The 23,969-nt window shown below is 31.4% G+C and overlaps 3 protein-coding genes across 3 annotated transcripts; 1 reads left to right on the top strand and 2 right to left on the bottom strand.

The window, feature by feature from the left end:
* Window positions 1-490: 490 nt before the first annotated feature.
* On the top strand, window positions 491-15,189 carry LOC148227181 (cyclin-A1-like). Its single transcript, XM_088202818.1, has 7 exons — window positions 491-822; window positions 3,870-4,148; window positions 4,206-4,409; window positions 8,451-8,526; window positions 8,593-8,771; window positions 8,842-8,966; window positions 14,906-15,189. The coding sequence occupies exons 1-7, from the start codon at window positions 637-639 to the stop codon at window positions 15,072-15,074; spliced, it is 1,218 nt and encodes a 405-aa protein (XP_088058944.1). The 5' UTR covers window positions 491-636; the 3' UTR covers window positions 15,075-15,189.
* On the bottom strand, window positions 12,172-13,838 carry LOC148227182 (uncharacterized). The gene is made up of 2 exons (XM_088201981.1): window positions 13,711-13,838; window positions 12,172-13,421 (listed from the first exon to the last, which is right to left on the bottom strand). The coding sequence occupies exon 2, from the start codon at window positions 13,405-13,407 to the stop codon at window positions 12,310-12,312; it is 1,098 nt and encodes a 365-aa protein (XP_088058107.1). The 5' UTR covers window positions 13,408-13,421; window positions 13,711-13,838; the 3' UTR covers window positions 12,172-12,309.
* A 697-nt stretch (window positions 15,190-15,886) lies between the features above and the next one.
* LOC148227180 (guanine nucleotide-binding protein G(o) subunit alpha-like) lies at window positions 15,887-20,195 on the bottom strand. Its single transcript, XM_088202816.1, has 7 exons — window positions 20,071-20,195; window positions 19,428-19,589; window positions 17,749-17,933; window positions 17,515-17,675; window positions 17,208-17,451; window positions 16,962-17,136; window positions 15,887-16,889 (listed from the first exon to the last, which is right to left on the bottom strand). Exons 2-7 carry the CDS (start codon window positions 19,558-19,560, stop codon window positions 16,699-16,701), a joined length of 1,089 nt encoding a protein of 362 aa, XP_088058942.1. The 5' UTR covers window positions 19,561-19,589; window positions 20,071-20,195; the 3' UTR covers window positions 15,887-16,698.
* Window positions 20,196-23,969: the final 3,774 nt, after the last annotated feature.

The raw sequence follows: 23,969 nt of genomic DNA, 5'->3' as shown, positions 1-23,969 counted from the left end.
TTGAATCAGCAATTCTTGACAGAGTAGCAATAGCCGGATATCGGCAACTAAAGGGTTAGCGATTACATATTACATTGCAATAAAAACGTTATACAACATTTGCTGACGGGCGCTTAAAAAGGCGTTTCAATTTTTTTTACTTCATTGTTAAACTAAGCACACTGCAAAATATGTAACTTTACCATTTTGTTCGCGGGCTTGTTAGTTAGCTAGATATTAAAATATACCTTGATGATACAATTTTTTTCTGTAAAAAGTACAGAGGATGGCAGATTTGCCAGAACTAATTATTTATTTCATTGGATTAAAGTGAAGCATATAAAGTATTTTCCTTCTTTAGGTTATAGTTAGAGTCGGGTAATTTACACAATACATTATTTTGCCAAAACCGTTTATACGAAACAGCTAGAAAGTAAAAGCCACGTTAAACTTACGTTTTTAAAAATCAGCAGCAGCGACCGTCCCGAGAAGTTACAGTAAAAAAACTGAATTTGCACCAATCACTGTGTTTTGAATTAGCGTCTTCAAAACTACCCACAAACTCTGTTCACTTTGCGCAGTTTGCCTACCCACAACCGATACTTAGATTTAGCGTATCTCAGTATCTGTGTGACTTGGCGTGAGGCAAGGCGCACGATGTTTCGGTTTCAAATTCACGAGGACAGCGAGAATGCAGCGTTGGACAGACGGGGTAACCTAAAGAGGAACAACGACCTGAAGAATGTCAGAGGCAAGGAGAACTCTGCGGCGGAAGAGAAGAGTTCGAGACGAGTTCTGCAGCACGTCACCGACGCGAAACTCAACTCGATACTGTCGAATCGCGTAAGACCACTTCAACGTTATCTACACTTTTCGACAATCTTTTTTAAAACGTTGATAAGAAAAACTTAAGCAATAAATAAAATAAAACTATTGTATTTTCAATAGGCATACGCTTCAGCTGAAATTAAATATGTTTACATTACATTGATTTTTAGCATGGAATTTATACCTTTATTTTTTCTGAAACGCGATAACTATAGCATTCTAATTACTAGATTAAGATATTTTTGCCACAAAGATAAGATAACAAAATTTATTTACAGAATATCACACGCAGATTTCAGCTGTATTATTTTAAAAATGCTCTTTGAAATTCATCGTATTAAAAAATATTTTTCAATTACACTTTCAAAATGTATCATGACTATTCTAATCTATTATGACGTATGCTATATTATGAACTAATATCTACATTATAAATATAGATATTGAAAAAAAATATATTATTTTCTTAATGTAAAATTATTAACAATATACATATATTTGTTTGAAAATTTATGAAGGAAATATTACTTCTTTATTTTTTTGCGCTCCTCTGGAACTGGAGCCCCAGGCGACCGCTGGCCCTGGATATTCTCTATGAGCTGAAGTAGCTCGTAATTATATACTTTTCAAAACCTAATATGTACGATTTTAATTAATCATTACGATATTCATCCGCGAGATTAAGAACATGTAGTTAATTAAATATATAATGATCGATCGGCATTGTTATGATATAATAATCACTAATTCCAATCTCCCAGTGGTAGAAATTGAAAAACACTAAGGTCAATATGGTATTCGAACCCACGTCTTTCAGGTCAATAGTCAGCTACATATACCACGCCTATCGTGCTGGTTAGGGCACTAGTGTAGCTAGGGGAGGGGGATCGGTCACATTTTTAGAGCGGAATTTTTGGTCTACTTAAGTAGTCGGGTAACTTAATAAAATTTTATTTTCACTGTGCGCCTAAGTATGCGTTATGTGTTATTAACTTAATTTATTTTATCTTTAGTATGTTTGTTGGTGTGTTTGAGAGTCGGCTAATTCAGGGACCGCCCCGAGCAGTACGCCACTGCTACAGGAACCGCCAACTTGTCTTAATAATTTAAAAAAGCAATTTAAATGAGTTTTGTTAATAAGGTTAAGAATCTCTGCCTACTGATAAATAATATATTACATGGGTTGAGCCATAGACTAATAATACCTAATTATACGAAAACGGGGCACAAGGATTGTGTCACTAGACAGTAATTGTTGGCAATTTTTCAAAGAAAATCTTCTTTGATGAGGCATATTTACACTTCTGGTATTTAAAAAACAAGTTTCTAAGCTTTTTTTTTTTAAAAAAAAACCACGAATTTCAAGCTATCTTCAGATTGTTTAAATCTAATTTTTTATGAAAAATAATTTTAATTAAATGGCCGCTTTTGGACCTTTTGCAATGAAAATCTTCTATGATGAGGCACATTTCCACGTTCTGGATTTGCTAATAAGAAAAACTATCGCATATGGGGCAAGAAAAATCCTCAAAAAATCAATTACAAGCTCAAATAGTGACTGTTTGGTACACATTGTGGTCAGGCGGCATCTTTGGGCCTTACTTATTTGAAAATGACGAAGATCGGACTGTAACAGTTAATGGTGAGCGCTATAGGCGCATGATAACCGATTATTTTTGGCACGAAATTTAAGATATTGACGTGAAAGACATGTTGTTCTAACAAGAATGTGTAACTTGCCATACATCGAGTGCAATGTTGGATGTTTTGCGTAAAAAGTTCCCAGGTCACATTATTTCAAGTTTTGGTGACGTTAACTGGCTACCAAGATTTTGGATCGATTTTTTTGTAGGGTTACGCCAATGTCGTGTCTACGCTAAAAACCCGAAACGTTTGAGCACCTAAAAACCAACATTCTAAGTTATAGCTGAGATACCACCAGAAATGTACATAAAGATCGGCTGCTGCAAAAGGTCCAGAGGTGGCCATTTAATTGGTATTTTTTTATAATTAATGTAATACATAAAAAATCCAACGATATCCTAAAATTTATGTGTTTTTTTTTTTTAAAAAGTTTGGCAACTGAAGTTGGATCATCCTTCACATGAGCTACATGTGAACTGTCTTCAGTTATAGCCTCATTTTCCATTATTATTATTGCGAAAAAATGTGTTATAATAAAAAATAGCAATTAAAACTTTTAATTTTTCTGATCATTGTTTTTCCGCTTGGTCTGATAATGACGATGTATATTGTATTATTTAGTCAAGACATGAGATCATCGCACAATAAACATAATGGTCAGTCATCTAATTCAATAACAAAATAATTCACACTCTACTTTGCTTTAAAATCACGACATTCGAAGTTCTGTCTCTTTTTTTCTGGCTTTGACAATGACATTATTAATATATACGGGTACTAAAACGAGAACGAAATATTGCAAAAAGTTGAATCATACTGCGTAACATCACAGTGAAATACGAAGCAATAGGGGCACCACATATGGTCATATCTCGCAAAGCCTTATCTTGACGGTTGGCCGTTCCCTTATAACGCATAGTTAAAGATGTTAAAAATTTAAATTCTAATCTTAGCTCGCGAACCATAGTTTGCTTGTTCTAAACATTTGCGAGAATAAGCTCGCGTATATATGTACTAATAATTTCAAACATTGTACGTAAATTTTAAAGCTGTTCCGAAATTAAAAATAATTTATAATTTAAAACTTTGTATCTACAAAATTAAACGCGCACCTCGTAAGTTTCACACACCTGTTTTTTCTTGATATAGGTAAACATATTTCCATTATTGAACACTTGAGCAGTGGTAATCAATCGGTTCGTACCGGTTTTTGGAAACAAGTTATTGATGATTCGGAAAATTCACGATCGCGTTAGTCAGAAAGTTACGAAACCAGACAAGTAGATAGCATAGAATAATTTAACTATTTAATAGAATATTTTTATTTGCTTCTTATTATTTATGAATTAGTTAACATCTTACAAATCATACGCTAAGGAAAATGAAAAGTTTTAAACGCTATTGAAATCTGTTTTTAGTGTCCTCTGGCACCGAAAAATACAAAAGATGTTTCCGAAATCATCAGCTCGCAAATTAAAATGCGCATCGCTGCTAAAAAGAAGACTGAAAATGCCTTGCTCGATCGCGCTTGTACGCTGGTTTCGAGCAAACTCGAGTCGTCGGTTGTTTCGGAAAACATCTTGGATATGTCTATCGACTTGTCGAGCTCAGAGAAGACGAAGATTCAAGACATCAGCAAAGACGAAGAAGAACCGGACGAGATTATCTATGCATACACAGAACCTCAGTATAGAAAGGTATCGATTTTTCGAATATTACTATCATAAGTCACTAACGCATTTTTTTGGTTTTAGTATATTTATGACTATTTGCTCGAGTCCGAGCATCATCATCGACCTCATCCGCATTACATGAAAAAGCAAGTAGAGCTGAACGACGGCATGCGGAGCATCCTCGTGGATTGGCTGGTCTCCATAAGCGATGAATATGACTTTGCACCAGATACATTATATTTGGCCGTATCTTATGTAGATCGGTTTCTCAGTAAAATGTCCGTGGTTAGTAATCCATATAATTTAATAGCTAATGGCTAGTTAGAGTAGAGTGGAGAATATTTAATCCCACATGTTATCATATTAATAAAAAAATTATCCACTTATTTCTTTCAAATTTTGGTGGGGTAAATAAGATACTGTTTCAACGCCTTTAAAATCGCTCAATATGACGACACACCGATACGACACCATGCAGACTGACTGCAATGCTGTTCGTTCATGAAAACAATAAATCAAATATTTCATTTTGTCTGAATATATAATATTAGATTTTTGTGATTTTTCCGGACACTGATTTTTGCGGACAAAAAATATTTTAAATTTAATATAAAAAAAATAAGATAAGCATTTGGATTGTTGAATTTTTAACTACCGAGCTCAATGTAGCAATTGAATTTAATTAAATCTAATGAAATAATATTTTGCTTCATGAAAAACACAAAAAAGGACAATCTCTAGCTCATCTTAATTACTTTTTTCCATTATTGAAAACATCATTTTTGTTCCGTTCCTAAATCCGTTCAAATGAACCTCTAAAACATAATAGTAGACATGTAAAAAAATTAGTCCCCTAAGTAACTTCAAACAACTTTTTTCTATTATCTTGCCTAAATATCAACTTTTTTACAATGAAAAGGAGGACACGAAAAAATTAAAGAAAAAAATATCGTAGATAAATGAAACATTTTATTCATTGCAGCAATACAATATGATAAATGCATAATAAAAACATTTGTTAAGTTTTATATTGTAATAATGTTTATTTGCCAATTAAATATTATTTAAATGACTATTTCACCATTGAATCAATACTTTTTGTCAGTGTATTATTTTCTAACAATATATTGAAAATATCTGAACAAGAAATATCCTTCATATTAAGTGCTGAAGCAAGAGTGTCAACATTCGATTTTGATTTCTCACTTGTCCAAAAATCATTAGCAATTAAAAAAAACCCTTTCAACCGCTGCATTAGTTTCATGGCAGCACAATGTAAATTGAATAAGAATTTTCACATGGAATTTATTCATTTCTTCAAAGAGACAATTGTCGTATATACAATTCTCTGGCATTTCTTTAGATAAAAACTGAACACAATATTCAATATCTGTACAATATACTTGGGATAAAGTCACCACTGAAAACTGTTATTTCCCGTGATGTTTGTTTCAGATCATTATTCGATATATTGAAAACATATTTGGTAAAAATTCTGCACTTCTTTAATATTTTTTTCCGTTAGGCCCAGATTTGATTTATTTGATAATTAAAGGATGATTTTTTTTCTCTGAAATTAGAAGTCTGTAGTAATATTGGTAAGGATAGCTATCATGTTTTAATACACAGTGTAATATCAAAATGCAAAAAAAACTATGGAGTAATGTACGGGATGCCATGTCTGTCTATAATTCTTCTTCTGATTATTTTCCCCTGAGAGTTGAGTTGGCATAGTTATAATTTTGAACTTGACCTAATGAAGGTTCTAAGACTGAAATTAGTTTTAGAACTTTTAGGTTTGGTTAATTCGTGTAGGTTAGGTCTGGGTTTGAACAGAAAATGTACGTTTCGTAACTGTCAAATTGATTTTCATATACATTTTAAAGCAGCATTTAATTTCAGTGGCGCTTTTTAGTTAAATAATATTTTCGGTGGCATAAATATGTATATATATATATCCACTGGTGAAAATGTTTTTGGACTTGACTAATAAAAATACACATTCACTGTAACATATAAATGTTTATACATGCGATGTATAAGCATCGCATGTAAATAAATAGTAATAAGTATGTAGCTATCGCTATGTATAATATGATAAATCCCTCTAATTAGTCAAATTATATTTTTGTTAGTAAAAATATATATCTACTAGTGAAAATGTCTTTAGACATCATTAATGAAAATATAATTTCACTGAAAAATACACATTTACTGTAGCATTTGTACATCGTATGTAAATAAATAATAATAAGCATGAAAATGTATATAATACTACATGTGGAAAAGTTTAAATTATATAATTTTACTAGCACGTGCCAGATAAATTATATTTTACTGGTAAAAATAAATATCTACTGGTGTAAATGTATTCCAATATGATTTCACTGAAATTTTTGGGATAGATTAGGGATTGTTTTTTTTTTAATTTTTTTCCATAACCTGAGAATTTTTAGTTTAGAATCAGAAACACCATTTTAGTTTTTAAGGGAGGGGGGGGGGGAGGCTTACGTTGGCCAGTCAGTTGTCGTTTTTTTAATATTTTGATTTTATTAAAATGCATAGTAAAATTCGGGTAAAATCCATAGTAAAATGTTTAGACACACAGTCACAAATAAACGATTTAGGAGATTTTTTAAGAAGATAAGAATTGCCAATAGAGACATATAGATTTTATATTTCTACAGATATGGACATTGAATTCATATTGAATAACTTTAACAATGTACAAAGATTAGACAGAAAAAAATATATTTACGAATTTTGGGAAGAAAATAAAAATTCATATCCTCGTTTATACAAAGCTCCATTGATGGTTTTAGGAGCTTCAGCAACACAAGTTAGTGCTGAAAGGGCTTTCTCTGGCTTAAAATTTATTTTGCGAGACAAGCGAAATAATTTAAATGAAAATACGTTGGAAGTTATAGGTATTATTGATCATAGGAAACATTAATATTTTTTAATTACAAATAAATATACCTAAGAATCCTGTATAATTCGACCATGAATATACGACTTTGCTTTGTTTACATATCTTTTGTTCAATAAATTATATTGTTATCATATATTATATACTTATAGTTCTAATTCTAATTATTATTATTTATATTATATTTGTTGCGACCTCTCCCCTTTGGAGATGGCCGTCTTTTCTTTTCGAAGGACCACCGTCTCTCGACGGAATTAAACACCTCTAACCATAGAAATGCTTTATTATCAGAGTTTACATCCTCAGAATCCTTGCTGACGCACGACCATACGCCGTGACAGCTGAGGCGTCTTCAGGTTATTTATACACAAAAAACCACGCACGGCCATAACACACTTTTATTCGGCCATGCATAAATATATGTAAAATTGTCGGAACAATATTATTGTATTTGTGGCGGACCACACAGAGCCACGTTTGTAAAGGACCTTTCATGAAACTCGCGTAATTACTGTAACCAATAGTGATTATTTAACAATAGTGTAATCACACAAAGACTCTCGTTACGACCTGAACTAAAGGGTCCATCATCGTCTGTCACAATATGTAAAATAACCTAATAAAATTCTCACCAGTTTTCACCTGCGTCTTACTGGCTGCGAAGTCACACACCCCACAGGGTGCAAAATCTTAAAGTGGTGGATCCCGACTTGATACGAACACGCAAAGTTTAAATCCTTAAAGTACTTAATATAGTTTGCTTATAAACAATAGAATAAATAAAATGTGGTAGAAAATCAATTTTTAATTCAAATAAAAACATTTAAAAAATAATCATTCGGAGCTGAACCGGAAACCGTAAAAACTGATATTTATTCCGAAACGAAAACCGGAACCAAACCGATATATATTTTTTAATGGAACCGGAACGAAAATATAACAGCTCTATGCCTTGCATTAAATGACATACATTTTTCTGGCCCGCTCAAACGATTGCTCTGTAATTATGTTCTCAATATTATTTCTACATCTAATGTTGTTTTACATGATTTCAATAATAAGATTTGATTTCATGCATTTTTCTGGTCAAAATCAAGGGGGGCAAATGTCCTCACCTGCCTTCCCCAAATGACGTACCTGCCAGTAAAAACATTGATTCATTGAACACCGTAGTGAAAAATTCAACAATTCAAATGATTACCTTATTTTTTAAATCTAATATTAAATATATATTTTTTGTCCGGAATATTCTATGACCAAAATAATCAGTGTCTGCAGAAGTCCACCATTATATACATTCCATCTTAATATGGTTTTGCGGAGGAAGCTTACAAGCTTCTTTACATTTCTGTTCTAATGCATAAGATTTACATAGCTGATTATTTTTATTATTTTAGGTGAGAACCAAATTTCAATTGTTGGGAGTCTCAGCTATGATGATAGCTGCTAAATACGAAGAAGTTCATCCACCAGGTATATAATAAATAATATAAAAAAATCACCATAAGAACTGATACAAACAATAAAATACCTCTTTAGATATATACGAATTCTCTTCTCTCACGAAAGATACTTGTTCCGTTAAACAAATATTAAAAATGGAAGAAATGCTTCTAAGAGTATTGTCTTTCGATCTCACGACCCCCACAGTGCAAACCTTCATCGAGGAGTACTCGGTGGAAAGAAAATTGACTAAGGATTCTAAGAATTTGGCTATGGTGCGTTTATAATTCCCGATCACCTGAATGATGATTTGATTTGATCCTATGTTTTTATTCTTATTTTCAGTTTATCAGTGAGCTTTGCTTAGTTGAAAGCGTACACTACAATAACTATTTACCTTCGGAGCTAGCAGCTGCGTCTGTAGCTCTATCTAGGCATACTTTGGACGAAGATTCTATATGGCCTGAAGAGTAAGTTATACATTTTCTCTGTAATTCTATTCAGTTACTAGGTTTCATATTTAGAAATCATGTACATATACTTTCATTTACAAACTTGTATCGAAATCAATAATATGCGATAGTGGTGAAACTGGATTGTGAATTTGCATTATGACACTAATTTATGAAATCAAATTATCGATCATTAACTCGTATTGTGTATTGTACGCATTACTTCATATTAAGTAATTTACGTGACATGTTTTGAATTATTAATACATATTATTTCATCACTATTCTATGAAATAAGGAAAATATAATACTTGTACATATTTATTTATATGTAGGATATGAACAGATATTGTTTTTCCGCGCAGTAATTATTGTGCAAATCATGTCCCATAATGCAATATAGCATTTTGTGATAGAATTTAAGATTTAAATACTACAACCGCATTTTAGTAATATGAAATTCGATCCATAACGGTCTCTAGCTCAGGTCTTTCGGAGTGTATTGAATTTTACAGGATATACCGCTCATTTTAAGGTATTTGCACATGAGTAAAAAACTTACATTTAAAAATGTAACAAGTTGATATAAAAAATTAAGTGTTAATGCTAATAAAGTTCATTTTAAGATTTTTTCGAAATACATTCCATTCCTATTAACGCATTTTATATGTTCCTTCTTTGGAACTACATTTAGATTCGCGTCGCGTCGGTGAGGACTCCAGGTGAAGCGTGTTTTTCATTTTTATTTGTAGTATACTTAAGGTAAAATAACGAGTTCCGCGAAAAAATATATGTGTATACTCTTAACCATTTTACACACGACGGGATGTTTGGTACTGATCTTAAATTTTTGTAAGAAATAATTCTGCGTATTTTTACAATGTGGCAAATAGTGCACGGGAAGATAAAACTACACATAAATCGATTATACGTCGTTGAGATTTTAGTATTAGATATAAAAAATCGTAAACGGCACAATATGAATGTTTTTTATGATTCCGTTATATGTTATTGTATATGTATTATATATATGATACATATTCTAAAAGTAAAATTCTGATCAACGGAAAGAGCTTCTTTTCGAGTTAATATTTTTTCTTCGGAAATAAGACTTCGCAAAATATTCGCATTAAAAAAACAGCATGATAGCCTAATAGTAGTATCTGAAATACTATGACCTCTAGTATTTTCTTGTATTTCTATCGTGTCTCAGAAATTGCGACGGCGTCGACAAGATTTTATTGCTTTTTACGTGAATTTTTGACTTCTGAGAAGTGATAATTGTTTTTTGTGCTTTCTTGTTAACCAAGATTTGGTTTTTCTGTACTTCTTAGAAATTTTAACATGCTATCGTCGTCGTCGTAAGTGAATGACTGAGAGCGGCGGATTATTTAAAAAAAATCAAAAATAGATTTTTAAAGTAAAAAAAAATCGCGTAGAGCTCCTTAAAGCGCGGGACTTAAGGCGGTTGCCTCGCTTGCCTTGCCCTAACTCCGGGCCTGAACCCAATGCGTCATATGAAATAAACGATTTTCTGGCAAAAATATTTATTTTTATGATAAATTTCTTTTAGTATCGTATTAGTAAAATAAAAAATAGCATATTAATCAAACATGAATACTTTTAAAAAATATTAATCTAAACCAAAATATTTATAAATTGTTTTTTTTTTAATATATAAAAGAATTCTCTTTAGAATAATTTGGTAATATTTTATAAAATCATACATTTATTTACTATCTATATAAAATTTAATTAACGTTACATAAAAGTTTGTAGACATCTATGAACAAATAATATTAAAATAATTAGCAAATAATTTTAGTCAAGCTTAAAACCATAATTAAAATATTTAGTATTACATTTGCGACTAACTTTAAGCGTTTTATGTAGAGCTTCCTATGTATAATATAAAAAAGTTTCTTCTTTTTCTTCGAGATTAAAACTTATTTTTTCGAGCTATTTCGCATTAAGAGTTTTTCACTTTACTCAATATAAAACGAACTTTTTATAACTACAGTGCTGGTTATTTACTCATTTATCACTCTTTTCGTGAGACTTTTTTAAGAGACTGAAAATCCTGGTTTCACTGTAAGGAGAATGTTGTAGTAATTACTATTGTAGATATGCTAAAACTTCTCTTGCTATACGAGTGGTATCTCTTTTCCTTTGATTATTATATACAGCTGTAATAAAAAATGTGCCATCTGTAGAGACAAATGATCATTCTACGAATTTACTGTTTTGTTTTAACAATTATTACTAAATTACTAAATATTTCGTATAATTTAGATCTTAAGGGCGTGCTGCTATTGCGACTCTAAAACCACATTCAACATAAAAAGCGCAATAATAAGATTTGCTTAGTATATATACGGCAAAATAAACGGGTAATAATAAGGTAGGTGCGGGCATTAAGGCCTAGCTAAGGGAGATTTGAAATAAAATAAAAACTATATATCGAAATCAACTAATTTTAATGTAAAGTATACCTATAGATACATTACTATAAAATAAAAACAAAAAATGGCAACTTTTGCCGTAAACAAAAACAAAATTAAACATTTTGTAAAACTCTATCTTTAGGCCTTATTATACTATGGTCGGGTAATAAGGCCTAAGGCTTTAACATACTATAATAATCAAAATATGCATCTTATATTTGGTAATTATGATCAATAATCATAGATATGCATTAATCATGCATGAAGTCTTAAAAAAGCAACAAATTCCTTTGATTAACAGCCATCAGGACACTCAAAAGTGTCCGTATCATCTGCTGACAAACCAACGCACTCCTCGTGATACCACTTGCCGCATTTAGCACATTGCCTCATATCTGCCATCTTCACAACCATGACAATACCAGCTCACTTGTTTCTGCTTAGTACCACTTCTACCTATGAGATTCGATGTCTTTATTATTTTCTTTTCTTCTTTGTTTTTGTCAAACATATTTTTAGTGACTGGAGTTCCCCTATAATTTAAGGCTTTTCTCCTAAAGATTGGTGTTTTTTCAGTATTTTTGACTGGTGTAGGCATAAGCTGCTTAAATACTGTTCTTTTTATTTCAGCGAGAGGCACATGACCTTCATCATCGTCCGAACTAGAACTACCGTAAACCATAGGGTAAAACCTTCCAGGACGTTTGTTTGGGGTTTGACCAATTAATTCTTCTCCAATTCTTGATGTTGATGGTCCCGATGTTGATGGCCTAGGGTAGACGAGATATGGCGAATTTTCTTTGTTAACATCGTCAGATACAGGAGGAGCTGGTGCCTCTTTAGTAAAGATGGTGCAAAAGCTGTTTCTGGAATAGCCTGTGGATTCAATGGATACAAACCAGTTGCCCTGAAGCCGCTTATAATGTTATATGGGTCATAGATTTCGACCACACATTTGAGAGAATAATATTAAATCTTGCCTTAGTGAGTTTTTTATCTGGGTTTTGTTCCATAAATGTTAAAACTTCAGCATCCCAATGGTGCTCAAATGATCGAAAGACGGCTTTATCAAGCGGTTGGAGTTCATGAGTGGTGTTTGATGGTAAACAGTATAATGATATATCGAGTGAATCGGCAACTTCAACTATGGATAGGTGTAGGTGACAGGCTGCTCCATCAAATATTAAAAGGCACTTTCCTGTACTTTTGTACCGGGCTAAGTGTTTCAAGAAATCCTTGAAAAGTTCATTGATAATATAACCCTTTGTAGATTTTTGAACTAATGTTCCCGGTGGAATGTTGTCATATAACTCTGGTTTCAGTCGTTTACCTTTGAAAATGATCATTGGTGGTATTGCAATGCCAAGTGCATTTATACATCCGGCAATTGTGACACTTTCAGCGTGTTCTGAAGACTGTAAGTGCACTCTTTTAGCTCCTTTCTTTGCTAAAACAGTTTGCTGATGATGGATCGTTAGACGGCAACCTTTCTCATCCATATTGTAAATTCTTTCAGGATGACTTTTCAAGTCCAAATTATCATAAACTTCACTCAGTCGCTTGAAGTGATCATCAACAATAAATTTATTAAGCTTTTGAGCTCTGGCAGGGTTTATGAATTGAGCTTTTCTTCTAGATATTTCTGGATGTCTTTTCATGAATGCATTAAACCAATCTTTACCAGCAACTTTATGAGATGGGTTGAACTTATGATTGATGTTATTAAGTTCGCAAAATTTAAAGACCAAGCGTCGGAGAATCGGTGGTGTCACAGGCAATCCAATTTCAGCGAACCTTATGATTCTGCTTACAAGTTCAGTTTCCTGGTCGTCACTGAGTATGGATTTTCGACCTAGTGTTTTTTTTAAACTGCCGGTCTGAAGATGATTTCTAATGGTTCTTCTGGGTACTTTGTACCTGTCAGCAGCTTTATAGGTGCTCAGTATTCCTCTTTCTACCGCTCGAACAGCCGACACCAAGTCATTTTCAGACCACAATGCTCGTTTGGGAGGCATTGTGATTGCTGTCACTAAAAAAAACAATAAACAGTTGTCATTACTTTTTATAACACTCCTAGCATTTTAAAAAAGATACTAACTAAAGCTGTGATATTGATACAAAAAGGAGGATAATAAGGCCTACGATCAAATTTTGTAGGCCTTAATAACCACCGACAACATGTGTAAAGAAAAATAAAAATAATATGATTCGGATCATGATATTATAATTTAAACTTCTAAGGTCATAAAAGTATGAAATGATAGAAATCTATAATGTAAAATAACATAATTATGTGAAATATTTCAAAAAATACTTACGTTTGTAACGGACGATTTTTTGTTATTCGTGTTGCGCAACCGCTTCCCACAATGAACGACGACGCACTGGCGACATCGCGCGAGCTATCCTGTCGTGACACGTTTGAAGGGCCATCTTTGAATGTTAGCTACTTATGTTTGTAACCTTGAGTGATTCAAACAAGCTTAAATTGGATTTTTATTACTTAGGCCTTATTACCCGACAGGCTTTATTACCCGAACCTACCTTATACGATTACTTAGTGTGAATATAATTACAACACTAATTATATTTTTCAAAATATGCGATAAAAATAAAACCTATACTTTTCTGAACTTCATAGTATATTTTTAATACAATCAATTATGAACACTGCCATAATAATACGAAAAATACTATAAAAATGTAGCGCGAGACCATAATAACACACTAATCCCATCAATTTGTGACAACAGGACCATTCTTATATTTATTATAAAGTATATACATAAAATGCCCAAACACATCTTACTTTAAAGGCATACATATATAAATGTATTAGTAGCTTCATATCTCTAGTTGAATAAATAGTTTTAAGCTTAATAATTTAATTTTTCTTAATTTATATTATCCGTTTATTACTATTGGTTTTATTTTATATTTCCTCTTGTAAGCTAGAAAATCTTTATAAATTAGCAACTTGTACCTAGTTTTAAAGTATGTATTTTCCGGTATTCTTAATTTTACAATAAGCATTTATACAAAATGGAAACTATATGGTTGATTTTTTAAATTAACAATAAGCATACCAATATTTGTTTTGTATGAGATTTCCGGTTGAATTGCAAAATTTATTGGTGTAGTTCGAACATGCTGTGGAAATCTTATGAATCACATATGAAAATAAACCAGGGCTGTGGAGTCGTTAAAAAAAACACGACTCCGACTCCGACTCCAATTCCGACTCCGACTCAAAAAAGTTTAATTTTATCAGGTATTTTTGGTGTTCTTCTACACGTTTTATATGCATACGCTATACACATTCATTATTACGCATTTAAAAATTTCATAATTTAAAAAAATGCATTTTATATTAAAAATGGTCGGGGTCGCTCATTTTTCACGACTCCGACTCCGACTCCAACTCCGGCCAAAACACCACGACTCCAACTCCGACTCCACAGCCCTGAAATAAACATTTATACATACATCTAATATAAGTTCGTAATTTTGTAGATTTGAGAATTTGTGCAACTACACTTTGACTAGATTGTATCCAGTAGTAAAGCTGCAACATACTGTTTTTGAAGAATCACCAAATAAATCATTGCAAGCTGTCCGCACAAAGTATAACAGAGGAGTGTTTGGAAAAGTAGCACGTTTTAAACCTCGTAAGCTTCTGTAGACAATATATTATCGAAAACTGAATTTAGCACGTTATCTAGTCTAGAATATAACCTACAATTTGTGATTGTTAATCATTTTATTAATTTATTATTATTGTGAATTTGCACAAAGCAAATTAGTATTAATTAGGATGTGATAAAATTCAAATGAAACTAATTAAACTATAATCTGAGATTTGACCAAGAATGTTATTGTTATTATTTATTTTAATGTAAATTTGTTAATAGCAAATTAGATAAATTTATTCTAAGAAACTAATAATTTTTACTTATTTATTGTAAATTTGTTAATTGCAAATTAGTTTTTTTAAGAACTTACTTTTTAATGTAATAAAAAAATATTTCGCATTGTGAATGTTATATAAATTTAAGGATTGTTGATTTATTGTATTTATTTATTATGCTTGTAAATCTGCTCAAAGCAAATTAGGTTTAATGAGGATGTGTTTTTATTTATTTATTGTAAATTTGCTCAAAGCAAATTAGAATTAATTAGGATGTGATTTATATCTGTGAAATGAAAATTTGTGAATGTATTAATAACTAATTTTCATTATATAATACATTGATTTTATGTTTATCAAACATATATTGGTTTGTAAAAGTAATATTTACTATTATTGATTAAATTAAAAAATTGATTTTATTTTTACAAATCAGCTTTGTGATTGCATTGTAATGAAGTTTAAATCAGTTAAATTAGTAAGGCCAAAAATTAGAAATTTACTCCACTGATTTTTTTACAAATTAAATAACATTTGATAAAATATCGGCTTTTTATTTTCAGGAAACTAAAATAATTAACAAAAAATCTTTTACAAATGTTTATTTAAAAAAATATGGAATGATTACAATCAAACGCCAATTTTAGTTACGAACACATAATTTTGATTAAGACCGCAAATATCACAGGAATCCTTAAAAGTATTTTATGTTTATTTAAAAACATACAAAATAGATCAAGCGTACAATTCTCAAACGATTTTTGGTTCATTCCAATTTCTCATTGAGATCAAACTACAACTAAACGACGTAAAATAATTTATGCTACGAGATTCGCTTCTAACAATAGTAAAAAAATATTTTGTACCACAATGTTCACTAGTTACATTTGTCGGTGAACAATCAGTTTACTCTTTCAAAAAATTAAAATAATAAACACATAACAAACTTTATAGTAATCTTCAATAATTAATTTAAAAACAATTCATAACTATAACGTAAAATATTTTCTTTCGATAGATTATTATAATATAAATTGTTTATATCTTACGGAAGATCAGTAGTCAGTAATCGGTGGAAGACGTTGAACATTGCATTAACATTTTATATTATTATTAAAATATAGATAAAAAAATAGCAATATGTTTTAAGCGATTTTTTTTCTAATTATACAATAATTAAGAAAAACTAATTTAGATACAAATAAATTGTAAAGTGATACAATAAAAATATATTGTTCTATTTTTATAAAAATGACTTTCTTAAAAATAAAATTAAAATATAAATTTATAATAGTGTAAAAACATTGTCAATCGTGCTCTTAATATATTGAATACAATATCTCCTTTTTATAAAAAAATATGCAGAATAAAATGGATCGAGTATTGATATTTTTTAATATCATAATAGAGTAACTTGTCCCATATTATCTGCCATAACCATATCCATGACTACTTGAAATACACCTTGAATGTTCGAAGTATCGGTAGCCGTCGTGAAATGTGGAAAGATTAATTTGTTTTCATTTTGATTCCGCAATGAAAATTCAGCCTGTATGAATAAAGCAGCACTATCCACGTCTCTATCTGGACCTAAAATAAACAAAATTGTAGACAAAAAATATTAGCTTATTCTAAAAATAGATAAATAATATATTTTAATACCTTTATAATGTGGAAAATAACTTCGTAAATGACGGCCAGAATGTAAGATCTTATCACGGAAGAGATCCAGTTTATTAAAGAATAATACGAACGAAGCATCTCTAAAATATCGATTGTTAATTATTTGAGAGAAAAGATTGAGACTTTCATCCATACGATTAACAGACGGATCTTCCTGTAATGTAGTATAAAAATTAATAATAACATTTACATTTTTATACTTACTTATCAAACAGAGATACTCACTGCAAGAGTCATATCGTAAGCGCTCAACGAAACGACAAATAAAACAGCTTTCACATCATCAAAGCAATATATCCACTTCCGTCTTTGCGACCGTTGACCACCAACGTCAAAAACGCTAATAATAACATCGTCAATCTTGAAGTGAGTTTCCAATATACCAGTGGTTCTTACACGTGCTCTTAAAACATCCGTAGCTGTAGGAACATATTTATTGTCCAATAATCTATCCATATTCTCAAATAAGCTGTAAAGATAAACAAAGTTTAAGAATAAGATTTAATACATCTATTGAAACCTTAATACTCACTATAAAGCCGAATCGTTTAATTCATATTCGTATCCTCTAGCAACGGCCAATCTCACTCCTCTATCTCTCCATAAGGCATGCAATGCAATGGCTACGGTTGGTATTACTCGGAATTGTAAATCAAAAACGCTTCGATTTACCAATACTTGTTGAGCGTATATCTATAGATAAAACAAGAAGAATAATCAGCCAAAAATATTTGTAAGCTTATATATTTTTAAGTATAATGTTTACCTTGTTGGCAGGATCTTGAAGGTTTATGCGTAGTCTACCCATGCCGGCTAATACGTACTTCATGGAAGCGAGCAAGTTGTCTAACATTGTCGGTCTGTATGTACTACGTTCGGAGTGGCTGAAGCCAGAGTTGTGTATAATCTTCATCTGCTTCACCAGTGTACTTTTGCCGCTCTCTCCAGCGCCTAGAAACATATAAATATTTAATACAAATCATACGGATTTGGGTGTTTTAAGCTGATTACAGATTTGTTCTTCACAATTCTCATCAATAAACTCAAGTAATATTAAATTTTTACAGGAGGTTCTTTCTGCTACAATTTGATACGGCAAAGCAATCCAATTTTAAAATGATGAAAGTAGGTACCTATTACAACAATATAGAATAGATTTTGAAACACTCATAATTTTCATTCTTCGTTTTCGATTTTTTAATACAGTACTGTTCGCTATTTTTGCGGAATTTTAAATATATGTATTTTTATGTTTTGACAAAAGATTAAATTGTAAATGTATACATTGCCATCTCTAGAAAAAAAAAATCTTTATTACGTTCACACGATATTTTTATAAGCTCGAGTTACATAATTTTAAAGCCTCGAAAATGCGTGAACGGACTGAACACAAAAATGATAATTGCGCCAACTTATATAAAAGTGGAGCTAGTTGTAGCATGTTTATATTATTAACCCTTTGATATCGGATGCCGCCACTATGGCAGCATGGTCGTTATTCTGTAACACTCTGAACCTGCTGCTGCAGCGGCATTTTTAACGTTGTTTATTGTTTTAAATCGTTCAATTTCTTTTGCATTTTATAAAAAAATATATTATTCATATTAATAATTACTGTGGTAATGAATGTGTTAATCTTTCAATGAATGGTGTTTATTTTATCCAAATTGAATTTTTTCAGGTAATAAATATGACTTATTACTGTTGTTTTGATTTCAATAAAGAGCTGTTATCCGTGTAATAAAAATGGGAATTTATGTGACAGGGTGTCTTAATATTCTTATTCTCAAGAACCTTTTTCGTCAATTTAAAATTTCGCATCAGTTAGAAATATTGATTGATCGAACTCACACGTCTTCATGTTCATGTCTTCATTATTTTTCAACTTTAAAAATCTTTATAAATAAAACTATTTAATTGTTGATAATTGTTAAAGACCATTTATATTTTAGAACTTTACAGATGTTAAGTGAATAATGGTAAATAAAAAAATAGTTTTTTGGTCATGATATAATGTTTTGTGTTTTATTTTTCCATATATCTCCGATTTTTTTTATGATAAAAAATATGTTTTTAAACCTAGTGGTTCTATAGTTTAAATTTGACAATCTCACGAGCAACTAATTATAATAATAAAATAGTCTCCGCTCATTATATGTTTTGTGAACTATTCGCAATTCTTAAATAAGCCGATGGGTTATTATATATTACAAAAATAATGATTAAAATAACATAAAAAATTGTTTTTTTTTGAAAATAATTTTCAAATTACGCAAAATTGCTTCTGATTATGAGATAAAAAAAATATTTAGAGAATTTTCATGAAATATGCTAAAGAGACCCCGAGTGTATCTCACATGGACAATTTTATAAATTATTAATATAAAATTATGTGATTGTTTTCGTGCATATATTTAAGAAATAGATAAACTATAGATTGCTCACCTAATAATAGAATTTTTATGATCTTGTTTTGTTCTTTGGCAAAAACGCCAAGTTGCTTGTCGATCTCGCTCGAGTGTCGCCTCGCTTCTTCCAGCTGCATGTTTTCTCGATGTAGTGTAAGACATGCGCCCATTTTTAGTTAAATAATCCATACCATCACGTCTGAAAGTTTAATTTTTATCATTGGTAAAATACGTATATAAAAAATTGTAATTTATAAACAACTTATTTTTACTAACTAAATAAATAAAAGAGCAATTTTTTATTAGTTGTTGATCCTTGTTCAAATTTATGATAATTGGAACGAAAGCTTTGTTAAAAAGGACACCATACTAGCAATATGACAGTTTGTTATCAATCATCATGCCATATGCTACTGAAGCTCAAACACTCATGATTTCGCAAAGAAACAAAGCTGGCCTTGTTTTCGACGAATCGACATCAATTGCTGTGTGAATATTTGATAGAACAATGGGAAGGAAGTGTGACGCTGGCCGTTGCACAAAAATGGAGCGCGCTCAGTTAGCGTTGTTCGGAAAGGTGCGCCAAATTTGGCGCTGCGGCGTGATAAAACGCGATCGACATTGTCAAACGTGTAAAAGAAGTCGTAAAGATCAGTTTTTAAGAGAAAAAGTCGGCTTACCGATACAATATAGTGGCGTAAAAGCGGAACGTCCATGGAATTTCCGCGAAAGTTACGCGCGGCCCGTAAACAATGGATGACAGCGTCGGTACGCGTGCGCACTAATGGCACGCGAGCTAATGTTTGCTCCGTTTTAATGGCCGGGATAACGTTTGTTATTGCCGTATATTCATACTTTAAAAACGGCAATTTTGACAGATTAATTAAATTACATATTTTATAATAAATAAAAACTACTACATTTCTTTTATATATTTTTATTTACTCTCATTTAGGGCTTTCAATCGATATATTCTACTAGTATGTACGACCCAGCTCAATTTTATTTTAAATATTCATTACGAAATTCCTCCGTTAGATTAGAAGTTAGTAGATTAGTTAGATAAAAATTATAGAAAAACCTAATTTGTTATAAAATTAAATAAAAATCGCTTATTTCTATCCCGATAAAAATAAAAAAAAACATTAGGGTTCATATGGTATTTGTATCTTTGTCTTTAGGTTTTGTCTAACTGATATCACTGGTCTATCGTGCGAATTTGAAGTATCACACGCAATAATGCAGTGTCGTAGGCAGAGTAGTTTTCACTTGTGGGCAAAGGTTCTATTTGTCCCCCCCCCTTACTTAATTTTTTTCACAATTTTCAAATAAAATTAAGTAAAATTTCTTAAATGATATTGACATCAATTTTCATGGCAACAAAAATCGAATAAATGGTTTAAAAAATTACAACAGTAAATATAAATGTGAAACAATAAAAAGATAGATAGAAAGAAACAAATTGAATTATATAAAATTTAGTTACCGAACTAATTTTGATATAATTCCACCGAAGCTATTTATAACCACTAAGAAGTATTTTAATCCTTTCAACGCCAAGCGCATGATATGATGCGCAACTAAATCTACTGTCTAACGCCAAGCGCATGATATGATGCGCTCGTTAAAACCTTCGTTTTTTAAAGAAACGGAAAGGTAAAAGTTGGCAATATATGTTTTAAAAATCAGTTTGAGTTCCTAGTAAACGATTTCAGTGATTTTATTTATAGAATTTGCGATGAAACAGTGGTATATATAATTATAAAGTCACGCCTTAATTTTAGTCGTTTGTATTTCGCGCGTGGTTTCGATCGTGCTTATTTAGACCACTTTTAGGGTTAGCACAAACGCATCGCGGAAATTCGTTTTTTTATACTTTAATTTATGAATCGAAATTAAATTATGTCATCAATATTTCAATGATAATTGTGATTTGTAAATACTTGTGAATATATTTATACGTTATTTCGACTGTTTTAATATTGTCAACTGTTTTTGTGATTGGTTTTTATTGTTTGTAATAATTAAATAATAATAATAATAATTACTATTAAATACTTATTAATAAATATAAATAAGATATAATTAATAAAATATCAATATTAACTCTTAGTAAATATTAAATAATAATAATAATAATAACAAAAACGATTCCTTGTCGTAGAATCATTTTATTTTACTTGTTCTATTTATTTACATTAAATTAATACCATCGTGACCTAACAGGTTACCCCAATGCGTCACGATGGTCGAAAAGTTTATTATTTATTGTATATATATGTGTGTGTGTGTAATATATATTACATATTCCGCCTGGAGTGTAGATATGTTGCACTCTTGCCGGTCCCAAGCCCGGATAAAGGAGGAGGGTTTCTATCATGGAGCAAACCAACCAACGTGGATAAATCCAAATAGTTATGAAAAAATTACAAAGAAATAATAAATCCGCCCCGATTCATAATGACCTAGACCAGTGGTCGGCAAACTTATTGGCCGAAGAGCCAAATATGTACATTACAACGATTCAAACTAGTTCTGAGAGCCAAATCTGTTTTTTAATTTAGTAAACCTTTATTATAATTTTAAACCTTCATTAAATTACAGGTACACTGAATAAAACTTGAGTTCACACTGAATAAAGATTTATTAGTTGATAAACAATAATATGAAAGTAAGGTATCCATAAATTTAAATCATGACAATGACTGACAAACACTTAATGTAAACAATGTCCTTGCATCTCCTTGGGAAGTTTCAGTAAGTCAGGTTTATATGTTGTTGTTTTTAATTTTAGGCATGATTCCAGGTTCTCATCAATAAGACAACTTTTCAGTTTACTCTTGATAAAGTTCATGCTTGAAAATGTTTGTTTGCATTAATATGTAGAACCAAAAAGGGAAAGAACAGCAAACGCAAGTTTTTTCAGCGGATCTTAAGAGTCAGGAATACTATTCCAAACGTTGAAAATGATCATGACTTCATTCTCCAGGTCTTTCAAAGCAGACCACTTGTGTTGTGAACTAAGATCACATTCGTTCTTCTCCGATATTTTCAAATCAATACAATGACGTTGAAATTTGGAGCTCCATATTTTCTTGTTTTTTAAATCCTGCAATTATATTTCAAAGTTACCAATGTCAATGCCAAAAGGAGAAAATTTCAACTCAGTTTATTGTAGCATTAAGAATATTTTTGACGAATGCTAAGGTCGCTTTAAAACCTGCTGAGAAACGCTTTCCTCATATTTAAAATTGTTGTTTTGAAATGGTGTTTGTCAATAGAGGAATTATTTTCTTGGCGATGCTTCAGCAGACTCGGAAAGTGAAACAATGTTTCCCTTTCAAAATCTTGAGCAAAAGCGCTTTAAAACGTTCCCTCTTGATAACCATCGAACCTTGTTATGAAGCAGAAGATCAGCGTACTCACTCTTCATTTCAACTAAAAATTCTCTTAATTGACGATGATTAAGAGCTTTAGCTACAATGGAGTTGATGATCGTGATCACTAATCCCATAACTTTACTAATTTTTTCCGGAAATATCTGCGCACAAAGCGCTTCTTGGTGAATAATGCAATGATAAACCAATATCTCGTAACTATTTTTTTCTTTCAAAATGGCAACAAACCTTTTTCTGACGCCAGTCATACTTTTGGCCCCGTCTGTAACCGCCAAGTACGCAGATTGACAGCTGTCATACTACTACGCTGCGCTGCGCCCCTATCGGACGAAACAGGTACTACGTCAACGCTCACGTACACATTCAACGTTGCATGGAAAGGACACTCGACCAGAATTAGCGCCCGGGCCCGTGGATATTTGTGCCAGAGCCGCACTCAAGGAGCCAAAGAGCCGCATGCGGCTCCGGAGCCGCACTTTGCCGACCCCTGACCTAGACGATCGAAATCTAGATAAACGATTGGACTTCAATTTTGGAAGCTGGAATGTGCAATATTACTACCAGGAAAAATACAAACAATATCGGAAGAAATACTAAAACTCAAGATATATCTAGAAGCCCTACAAGAAATTAGGTGGAAATGCCAAAACGGATCACCGGTTGTAGTGCCGTGGAAGAAGAAGAAGAAGAATATGTATATATTATAAATTATACATATAATTATATATAGTTAAATGTAACATCGTATCTTGCTATCAAGTTTTATTATTTATTATTTTTATATATAAAGAAATATGACAACCTTCAACAACAACCAATTGCAAACACCATTGATCAAAAACAAACGGTTTGGTTATTAGGGTTATTTTTGTGTACGATATATGTGATTTTGTATGCATCAAAGAAATCTTGTCGATTTGTAAATTTTTATAACAGGATGTAGGTCAGACGAAGAAAAAATGCGTTGCAGATTTATATATTAAAATTGTCTCAGTGTGAGCATGACCCTGCTTGTCGTTCGCTTGTATAGTGCCGCGCGCGTTCATGTGTGTGTAGGTGTGTGTACGCGAGCCAGCTCGCGGACCGACGAATAGATTTTTTTTTGTTCACTCCATATTTCCAACAATACGACTAAAAATGTTTGTTTATTGATATAATTAGAATGTTTAAACCATGTTAAT

Source organism: Plectrocnemia conspersa, unplaced genomic scaffold, assembly GCF_051122295.1.
Source record: "Plectrocnemia conspersa isolate PC_06_02 unplaced genomic scaffold, ASM5112229v1 ptg000013l, whole genome shotgun sequence".
NCBI lineage: Eukaryota > Metazoa > Arthropoda > Insecta > Trichoptera > Polycentropodidae > Plectrocnemia > Plectrocnemia conspersa.
This window is presented reverse-complemented; position numbering and strand designations above follow the sequence as displayed.

Excerpts from the sequence above, each read along its gene's own strand:
- LOC148227181 (XM_088202818.1), top strand. The coding sequence starts at position 637 with ATGTTTCGGTTTCAAATTCACGAGGACAGCGAGAATGCAGCGTTGGAC. Across the intron at positions 8,772-8,841 it reads ATTCTAAGAATTTGGCTATG|TTTATCAGTGAGCTTTGCTT; the intron begins GTGCGTTTATAA and ends TCTTATTTTCAG. Across the intron at positions 8,967-14,905 it reads GATTCTATATGGCCTGAAGA|ATTTGAGAATTTGTGCAACT; the intron begins GTAAGTTATACA and ends GTAATTTTGTAG.
- LOC148227180 (XM_088202816.1), bottom strand. The coding sequence starts at position 19,560 with ATGGGCGCATGTCTTACACTACATCGAGAAAACATGCAGCTGGAAGAA. Across the intron at positions 17,452-17,514 it reads TTAAACGATTCGGCTTTATA|CTTATTTGAGAATATGGATA; the intron begins GTGAGTATTAAG and ends TTATCTTTACAG. Across the intron at positions 17,137-17,207 it reads CTTACGATATGACTCTTGCA|GAAGATCCGTCTGTTAATCG; the intron begins GTGAGTATCTCT and ends ACTACATTACAG.
- LOC148227182 (XM_088201981.1), bottom strand. The coding sequence starts at position 13,407 with ATGCCTCCCAAACGAGCATTGTGGTCTGAAAATGACTTGGTGTCGGCT.